Source organism: Lycium ferocissimum, chromosome 9, assembly GCF_029784015.1.
Source record: "Lycium ferocissimum isolate CSIRO_LF1 chromosome 9, AGI_CSIRO_Lferr_CH_V1, whole genome shotgun sequence".
Taxonomy (NCBI): domain Eukaryota; kingdom Viridiplantae; phylum Streptophyta; class Magnoliopsida; order Solanales; family Solanaceae; genus Lycium; species Lycium ferocissimum.
Window position 1 is genome coordinate 33987317 of NC_081350.1, and position 10191 is coordinate 33997507.

The 10191-nt window shown below is 34.5% G+C and overlaps 1 protein-coding gene across 2 annotated transcripts; it reads left to right on the top strand.

Annotated features, from left to right (window-relative positions):
* The first annotated feature begins 3156 nt into the window (after nt 1–3156).
* Nucleotides 3157–9671, top strand: LOC132030381 (adenine phosphoribosyltransferase 3). 2 transcript variants are annotated; one of them, XM_059420002.1, is made up of 6 exons: nt 3160–3402; nt 3847–3957; nt 6779–6871; nt 7753–7902; nt 8941–8999; nt 9430–9671. In XM_059420002.1, the coding sequence occupies exons 1-6, from the start codon at nt 3321–3323 to the stop codon at nt 9481–9483; spliced, it is 549 nt and encodes a 182-aa protein (XP_059275985.1). In that variant the 5' UTR covers nt 3160–3320; the 3' UTR covers nt 9484–9671. The 2 variants fall into 2 exon arrangements, with proteins under 2 accessions (XP_059275986.1, XP_059275985.1); XM_059420003.1 differs by lacking the exon at nt 9430–9671 and having other exon boundaries at nt 3157–3402; nt 8908–8999.
* The last annotated feature ends 520 nt before the right edge of the window (nt 9672–10191 follow it).

Genomic DNA, 10191 nt, shown 5'->3' on the forward strand with positions numbered 1-10191 from the left:
TTACCCGAGCCTTGGTTAGCCAAAAATCACTTCAAACCCTCACTTTTTATGACATATTTGCCCTATGTGTGCTTTGGGCTTTAGGATACGTGTTTGGAGTTCGAAAAAATGGGGTCTTGACCCTTTTATAGGTGGGCAAAGTCGTGCACCGTAGCAGATCAGAAGAAAGATCAGTAGAAGCATCGTAGCACGCGTTTCTGCTTTGTCAGCCGAACTTGTAACGTCCATAATTTTCTACTCCGATGTCCTATCGACGAGCGGTTTGTTGAGTTGGAAACTAGACTCGACGAAATTCATCGTAAGCTTTTGAAATACCTAAAAACTCCTAATATACTAGAAGATATACCCCTCCAAAATTGACTAAAAATCTGCCCAAAATCCTGCCAACATTTTCCAAGTTTTTGTCAAACTTATTTTCTTGATTTGTTGATCCCTAAATCTTCCGAAACTCTCCATACATGATATTTATCACTAATCATACTTGACAATGGTCATGTCCTTTGGTTCAAGGTTGTCCTTCGCGGTTACGACTTACAAGATCATAATTCATCCTTTACTTAAACAATATACTTAATAATGCTTCGTTCCTCACACTCCAAAGTTGTTTTACCTAGCCATAGCTCGACATACTTACATTCAAATTTAACCAGTGCTTCTCCGAGATACGGGGTGTAACACTAAGTGTGAGATTTGAAGTGGGATACAATTGTTTCTCAAAAAATACATTTTTGAATGTTCTCTACCCCAGGTTGCTTGGAAAGTAACTTGTGCACTATCTTCATATTGTATAACACAATTATCAATACAGTGAAAATAATGTGCCTTGTTCTCTCAATTTTATTTTCATAATTTGATCAGGATGATAAAGATATAGGAGTATATAAATTACTAATAATTTGTATATTTTTCTTTGCTATTGTTTATTGTGACTGATAATATTCCGTACATGATCATAAAAAAGAAGACATCATTCGAGCAGTAGTAAGTAATGATGCAATTCAAATTTTCTCTTCCTCTATTAACTATTTTTCAATAAAAAATACAAAAAAATTAATTAACCCATTAGTGAAAATACTATAGGTTAGGAGGATAATGGCTTCCCAATTTTTTAGAGTAACAGAATATTTATATTACATCTAGTTTCTATTTTGTCGTGATATATGCAGGATGCTTACTAATTTTTTTTTGGCACTAACAACTTCATAAAGGCAGAAGACAGCTAAAATGGACAAGCTATGAATGTCAGTACAAAACAAGAACTCCTTAATAAAGTTTCGCCAAATCCACATTAATCTCCAAGTGGCCTAATAATCTAATTACACTGAAACCCAAGATTATGATAATTCATGGTTTTCCCCTTCTAATTTAGTTTTTTATTTATTTTTAAAGAAATACGACCAGTACTAAAATAAGCACAATATTAGAAACAAACAGAGGGAATATATGTAGTTGTTATGCAGTCCACAAATCTTTTTGATCGGTAAGAAATGGGCCTTAAAATCAAACTTAAACCTAAATTGGATGATATCGGATTAATTCAGATTTGTTTTGGTGGGGGGTGGGGGGTGGGGGGGGGGGGGAGGGAAAGGGAAGGGGAATTACTTTAGATTTGAAATACAAAAATGAACTCTCTTTTTGCGAGAACTCAATTTGAAATTCTAGCAAAATTTCAATTTAAGAAAATGTTACGGTAACACTTTGTACCAGAAAAAGAGTCCCTACATGTTATTTTTTCTTTAATTCATCCATCCTAAAATACTGACCTTTTCTTGACTATGCAGCTTTTGATAAATTTAAAGCTCATTCAAATTAAAAAGGATTTATAATTTTATAGAATTTCTAAATAATTAGTTTTGTTTAAAAAAATTAAGAAAATCTTACAGACTTATACATGAAATAAATGTATTGGCCCATCGAACTTTGCATTCTTTTTGGAATAGGACATATTTAGTAAGTATTAGAATAAATTATTATGATAATAGTTGAAACTTTTAGTTTGAAAGAAAAAATATTATATCAGAACTTAAACTTGTTTAGTTAAATAATTTTACAAACTTGTATCAAACAATATCATCATTGTTATGGTGTCAAAGTCTACAATCGTGACACTTTAATAGTCAAGATGCTATGAATGAAATCTCAATATCACAACTTAAAATCTTAAGTTGTTCAGTTAAAAAAAAAAAAAAAAACAGTATGACATTAAACTTTGTCAGGCGTTCTAACAGTATCATAAATTAACTTAACTAATTATCAGCCGTCAAGGGGGTAGTCGGATGAAAAGAATTTGTTTTATCTTTAGTCAGAGTTTTCATAGATTTATAAGTAGAAAAAAAATCAGAGTTTTCATATTTGTAAATAGAAAAAAATTCTAGCAGCCAGCGCAGGTCATTTGCACTTTTGTCTCTATTTTGTGCTGATCTTTAATTTTTATCCTTTCAATCAAATACTTCTTTCGCAGGGCTTAAATTTTTATTTTCGTATCATAATATTTCATAAATTATGCCTCTCTCTCTTAAAAAGCCTATATCTTGCTAGGCATAAGTTTAATTTTGAAGTGCAAAAATAGCACTGTTTGCCCTTCAAATGGGTTGGTCTTTATTTTTTTTTCCCCTTCAAATGAAACTTATGCCTTCCGGGGCATAAGTTGTATAAGGAATCCCGTATAACTTATGCTGGATCCCTTAGAGAAAGCAGTGCAACAGGCAATTTGCAGGAATGTCCCTTATTCGGTGTGGTCTTTAATTTTTTTCCCTTTAAATTGTTGGCCTTTAATTTTTGCCATTCGCTTAGAATACCCTGAGGTTCTGGGTTCGAACCCCGACTCAGGCATAAAAATTTTAAAAAAAAAATCGCAAGACAAAGCTTTTGGAAAAATCTGCCTTATGCGGCATAGGCAGCTTTAAGGCATGACTTAAGTTATGCCGGATCCGGCAAAGGTTACCTTATAAGGCAGACTTTTCTCAAAGTCTTGCCTTATAATTTTTTTAATTAAGCAAAAATTCAAACTCAGAACCTCAAAATATTTTCGGTCATTTTTTTTTAAAAAAAGACAAAAATTAAAGACCAAAGAATTTGAAGGACAAAAATTAAAGTCCACCCAAAAAAGGAAATCCGCGCAAAAAAATGAGCCACTTCCTATAAATACCCCTTTTCCTCCTTTCTTTGTTCCCTCGCTTGTCCTCTTTACTTGCACTTTCACTGCCATTTTTTCTGCCAACACTCAAAAATATTCTGTGCCAGACCTTTATATACAACCCAAAAACACATATAAAACTTGTTAATTTTCTTCAGTAAATTTATTTGTCAACAAAAGATCAATGTCAGCTTGCAAAGACCAAGATCCCCGTATCCATGCTATACAATCAAGAATTCGCGTTGTCCCTAATTTCCCTAAACCAGGTCCTTTCTCCATCTTTTTTCCTTTCTTTAATGTATGTTTACACAGCATAAAAACGGGGCAAAAATGGAGCTGAATGGATATTGAGGATTCATATAATCGAACCATTTAGATAAAGTTTTAATTTTTGTTGTTAACTTTGTATGCTACTCCCTCCATCACAATTTACGTGGCACCTTTAAAATTTCAAGATTCAAAGGAAGACCACGGTTTTTTTTATGCATTTCAATTATTGTGAATTATAGTAATTTTTTTTTTTATGTAGTTTTCAAATATGTAAATGTTATCTCAAAAAACTTCAAAGATTGCATGTCTGAATATACCGTCAAAATCAAAAGTTTGACTTTCGATAAATGAACACGTGTCACATAAATTGGTACTGAGGAAGTAGTAATTTAGTTTTTTTTTTTCTTTTTGAGCTAAAGAACGGGTTTAAATTTATACAGGGATAATGTTCCAAGACATAACTACTCTATTACTGGATCCAAAAGCATTCAAAGACACAATTGATTTATTTGTGGAGCGCTACAAAGACAAAAACATCTCAGTGGTTGCTGGTATGCACTACTCCGCATTCTTAGCTACAGATTGTTTCCAACTACCAGAAAAAAATGGATTATAAAACTAGAAATAAAAAAAAAAAAAAAAAAACCCCATCCTTTTCATTTAATATATATGCATTTCTTGTGGTCCCCATATAACTCAAGAACTTGTAATGCATGTATTGATTATGTGTATAGTACTATTTTGGTTATCCTTGTTTGTATCTGGAGGGTGGTGGTGCTTACAGTGTTGTGTGGGGGCCTTTGAAATACTTTTGTTGGCAATGTGGGAGTTACTATTTAATCTTTTTCTTTATTGAAGTCATTTAAGTATTGAGTTATTTAACTATGGGAAGGTAGCTAGTGGGTAATGTTATTGATGACTTTGTGTGAAGAAGGAATATTAATCATTCAGATTGTTCTTAAGGGGGTGGCCTAGGTGGTGGTGATGGTAGTTGGTAATGGATAATAACATTGACCATATCTTGTAATTCTTGCATCTTCTTGATGTCTTTGATTAATACCACTTACTTCATCCAAAAAAAATAACATTGGTGAAATACGGGCGCGGACCCATTAGCTTTTGCTGTTCTCTATTCTTTTCCTCCACCCTTTATGTTGTACAGAGATATTCACTCCTAGTTGAATTGAGTTCGAGTCTTAGTTTGTCTTTCCCATATTCCTCTCAATGTATGCGGTGGCGGAGCCACATAGCTCCATGCTTCGCCGGAAAATTACATTGTTTAGATAAGTAATTTTTTCTTAATGTATATATTCTATGTATTGAATCCCCTTGACATATTCGTATATTTATATTTTAAAATTTTGACACCCCTTAATGAAAATCCCATTTTCTGCTACTAAATGGATGAGACAATAACACTTTCTCTTTTGTTTGCTATTAATCATGGCCAAAGATATTTCTTGGTGGAATCTTTATTAGTACAGAGTCCATTACAATGAGTAGGTTCTTTGTCCTTTTCACTGTGATTGGTGCATGATGTATTATGGTTGTTGTGAGCTATACTATGATTCCCTCAGACTTCATGACCTTTATAAAATGGGAAATGAGCAGTGTGCTTCTTGTTCATAACTTTTCTTTTTCATATGTTTCTGGACCACCTTGTCCTATACTAGTTTAAAAAAAGAATTTTATCAAATATCTGATGAATGATTCTGAGACTCTAAAGTGATATCAGAGTCGATGGACAAGTTAATAGGTTGCTGACTGGTGATCAAATTGTGAGGAAATTCACCAAACATGACGGTTTTATTAAATATTATATTCATGGCAGGTTTGAGGGTATTTCTTTTATGGCTAGACAGTGCATTCAGTCAATGAAGCTGAAGCTTTTTTTTTTTATGTGTATACCTTAATTATAGCATCCTGTTATTATATGGGAGTCGTCTATCATTCCTCCGTCTTTCTTTGCCTTTTCTTTATCTTTGGATATAATGATTTTAGAGATAAAAACTTACTTGATTTTATTATTTGTGAGTTTCTGGTGATTTTGTAATTTTTATCAACCATTGGCATGGCTATTACGTAAAGCCATGTCAATGTGTTCCTGGAATCTTTAAGTCGGGCCAAACCATGTCTAGGTTGTACTGTTGTGGTAGTCCAAACTGGCGATCTTATGTCTGGGCTATGATATTTATTTATATACATTACTCATCTAGTTTGACATCCTAAGCTGATCTGGCTTGTTTCTGGTTCCACCTACAACCTTCCCAATCATGTGGATGTTGTGGAATTTTATTTACATGCAAAAATAGAAAAGACGGTGATTTTTGGCATTTGATTTTTCTGCATTCGCTTTTTTTTTTCTCGCCACCACGTGTATCACAATAGGACTATCTTCTAAACCTCATTGTTCTTCTTTTTGTGGTTCTGTATGGCCATATGGATGAGAGGATTAAAAGAGGGTGAGGAGATAGCGAACAAGTTAGCCTATAGGTCAGCAGGAGTTCCATGTGGATACAAAAAAAGAAGAAGGGCAATTTGAAAAAATTGCTGGTGTCCTAATCAGAGCATATAGTGCCTTGGAAAAGAAGAAAAGAAGTATGAGAGATGGATTACAGATAAAGTAGGAACTATAAGTAGAAATCATGCATCTGAACATTATAAAATTGCAGGTTGGCTAGTTTAGAGAGCATATTGCATCAAAGAACTTGTAACCTATCAGCAAAAAAAAAAAAAAAAAAAGAAGAAAGAACTTTGTAGTTTCCGGAAAAACTAGGGATGTGATTTTGCTGGCATAAACAAGGAAAAGATCTCAGGGTACAATGAGACTTTACCTTAATGTTCTATGGACACGTATAGCCCCTCCTCGTTTTTGAAGAGAATCTTGCTGGTAAGGTTCTGATGTTACCTTACGTGCGTTACTCTATCCTGCATGTGGGGAAAATAAAACCATATGTGGAGATTGGTAACAACTAGCAAGGGGCATATGACTGCTTCATGAACTTTTACTTCTTATTAGTAAAGGTTTGTTAGTTGTTTATTCTCAACTGGCTCACTATGCTTGTTCGGATGTTATACATGTCCTTTCTGTATAATCAATTTCTGTAGATGATTGTCAGTATCGATCACATGTTTAATTCCTTTTGTCATATTCTTGAGTTATCGTTGCGTCCTTTCCTTTGGACTTCAATCTGAAGCATTTCTTTTAATATATTGTTTTATCTTTGAGTGTCCTAACGCTGTGGCCCTTTGTCATGTAGTATTTCCATACTATTAGATTCCATCCTGCGGTAGTGAGTAACTTGCAAACATTTATTCTTTTATCATCTTATAGCTGACTTGATTTCAACTTTATTGTTTCAATATCTCTAGGAATAGAAGCTCGAGGATTTATATTTGGTCCACCAATTGCTTTGGCGATAGGGGCAAAATTTGTCCCTTTGAGAAAACCAAAGAAATTGCCAGGTATGTTTTCATCCTGCAACAACTTTCTTTGGGATCATGATATCTTTTTGTTGTGTGCACTTTTCTATTTAAATGAGTAAGCTGCACCGGATGGCCAAGTGTGTTAGTCACGTTGATCAGTACATTGTTTTGAAACTATAAATGTCGACCTCTTGTCTACCATGGCTGCTCAAAAGCTACAACCCACCATATCCTGAACTTAAATTTTAAAAAAAAGGACCATTTTCTGCAAACACATTTATATATGTTTTTCCTTCCCTGTAAATAGAGTTACTCGACCAATTTCCGAGAATTTGAATTCTGCTATGTAAGTATTTAAATCCTGATGTTTGATTCATATTATTTCCCATTTAGGGGGAAGAAGGAGGAAGAATTCCACTTTTGACTTTGTACACATTTTAACTTGTAATTCACTAACTTGGTTTTTTTCAATAAAGACATGATTCTCTTGTTAAATTTGTGCAGCGTTTATTTTTATTTTTCATTTTCTGATAACTGAAAAATCCATTAGGGCCAGTGGTGCAAGGTTCGAAACGGCTCTGTACTTAAATACCAAGCTTTTGTCTGCAGAAGATTTCGAACCCATGACGTGCGCTTAGGCCTATCATGTGTTGCGCTCTTACTACTAGACTTAAGCCCTGGGGGCCAGCTTGTGCAGTGTTTATTAAGCTTCTCTTTTGATATAGTTCCAAATGCATGTCACATTACTGAGGCAATGTTGTAGATAACCCATAATTCCTCTCTCGCTCTCTCTCATATATTGAAGAATGCTTCTGAAAACTGTGAGCTCATCATATTCGTTCAGTATGAGTGTCGTTCTTTTGACACCGCTAATTATTATCTCAATTTCTCAATGTTACTGTGACTTTAAATGTCTGCAGGTGAAGTTTTTAAACAAGAGTATGACTTGGAATACGGAAGTGATTGTCTTGAGATGCATATTGGAGCAGTAGAAGCCGGTGAGCGTGCTTTGGTGGTTGATGATCTGATTGCTACTGGCGGCACTCTTCGTGCAGCTATGAATTTACTTGGTAAACCTTGTTATGATTCCCTTTATGTGGATAGAGCTTTAGTCCAGGAACCTTCCATGGCATTTGACACTTATTCGAACATATTTGCACAATGGAACAATAATTTGTACATATGCTCCGGAATATGTAACTAAGTAACGCAATAGCATCAGAGCAAGATATCGCTAGGCAATTTTCGGTCTACATGGCGCTTCAGCTGCTTAATCTAGTTGGTGAATGTTTTATTCACCACTTGAATCGCCATCGTTTATGCTTACTGCTGTCAGTTTATTAAAAGCAACAAATACTAAAAAGCTGAAAAACCGTGCAATTGCTTTTATTGGCGGTTCTTTGTTTTCTAATTTACCGTTTCCTCGTCTTATTCTATATGATATACCCCTGAGGCGGTGTTTAAGTTAATAGCAGCATCCCGTTATATGATCCGAAATGTGCATCAAATAATGGCATCATAGCTAGGAGGAGACTAGTAACTTTGTGCTCAGTTTTTGTTCTGCATTCCTTAAGAGGCATAGAGCATAAAATTGGTTGATGCTTCATCTTATAGCTTGTGCCAGATATGCTGTAGAAATAGAAGGTTAAATTACTAAGAAATTTGACATCAATATTAATGCTTTGTATATCAAATTTAGGATTGTATTTTCTGCTGGGATTAGCATTGAGGAATAAATGATTTTGAAATAGGGAGGTGACGTCATATAGTATAATAATTTTTGCTGAGCAAAACTACATTATGACATGCTGAGCAAAACTACATTATGACATCCCCAGCTGCCAGCTCTGGTTTCTCTTTAATTATAGCTGTTCTGGCACATACTGTTGGTAAAGGTTTGTGCTTATTAACTCAAAACTACATGCACATTGTAGATGGTTCGATATCATATAATGTGTTCATCTTCTCATGATAAATATTCTCGGGGTATCGTATCTTCACATGCAAAAATGCCCTATGCCTTGTAGTAACAATTTATCGTGCTCTATTTATATGGCTATTAGTCTCTATAACAGATGCAACTTGTTGAATCAAATGTTGTTTCACAGAGCGTGCTGGAGCGGAAGTGGTTGAATGTGCGTGTGTGATTGGAATACCGGATTTAAAGGTGCATCTTATGCTCTTTCTGCTCTTCTTCTGTTGGTTTTGAAAATAGGACTTTCTTGATCATCAGGTTACAATGTGAAATAGTCAAGAACATCTGATTAGGCATGAATTTCCTTGCCAAAAATTCTCTTATGGAAAGATCTTGTGAAAGATTAGATCAGAATTACTCATCAACTAACTGCCCATCTTTCCACACTGCTTAGCAAGTTGGTGAATAGTGAAACTTTAGTACCAAAACCTATCTTTCTAGTAGAAGTTTTTTTGCTTTATCAATAACAAAGTGAGTACCAAAGTTATGGTAACTTCCTCAGGATGGATTATTCGTCCATTTATTTATAACTGGGAAGCTAGAGAAGCATATTTTAGTCTTAACGCTTGTCTTTGTTTTCTATCTTGTGTTATTCCTTGAAATAACTTACTAGTTGTTGCAGGGTAAGGAGCAGTTGAATGGCAAGCCATTGTATGTGCTGGTGGAGTCTCGGTAGTATCTGCAGGCGAATAATCTTTCATTGGCAAGACAAGCTGTACATTAGAGGGCGCTATTATTGGCCAACTTGTCCACATATCTTTTTACATTCTTGATTTCTGTGAGTAGTGAGTTTTTAAAATGCCTTTGATCATTTGGAAAACTCAGTTCATAAGCTAAAGTAAAGAAAAATTCTGCCGAATGAAATTGTTCATTGGAAATTTATAAGTCTTATTCAAGGCCTTTCAATTCTTTGAAGTAGAACCTCTGGTGGATGTGAAATTGGCCTTTTATCCTTTAGTTTTTGTTATACTATTTTAAAGGCGGAATGGCCTGGGAGACCCTTTTACTTGTCCCGTTTTGACATCCCTGCCCCACACTCTACGAAGTTTCATCCAAACACTTCTAATTGCTAAAACACAGTATTCTAAGAAAAGGACAAAATGGGACGAGTAGAAGTGTCTGGATTGTTTCTAGAACATGATTGGAGCTCCTTTTTCTTTGCTCATCTCCTGTTTTGCACCCGGGATTATAATAATCTTGATTTTTTTTCTCTTTAAACATATTTGTTAGAAACTTAGAATCTTGGCAATTGATGAGCCTTGAAACGAAACAAAAAGAAAAGGACAAATCCTAAATCCCATTTTTCCCAACGGTTGTGTTGTGTATTTTGGTCAAGTAAAGACTAGGGCATATTTTAACAATTAATGATTAAATAAAATAAAAT

Bases quoted from the DNA above. Each gene is read 5' to 3' on its own strand.
- LOC132030381 (XM_059420002.1), top strand. From the start codon at position 3,321: ATGTCAGCTTGCAAAGACCAAGATCCCCGTATCCATGCTATACAATCA. The intron at 3,403-3,846 runs GTCCTTTCTCCA...AAATTTATACAG, and splicing joins CCCTAATTTCCCTAAACCAG to GGATAATGTTCCAAGACATA. The intron at 6,872-7,752 runs GTATGTTTTCAT...AAATGTCTGCAG, and splicing joins AAAACCAAAGAAATTGCCAG to GTGAAGTTTTTAAACAAGAG.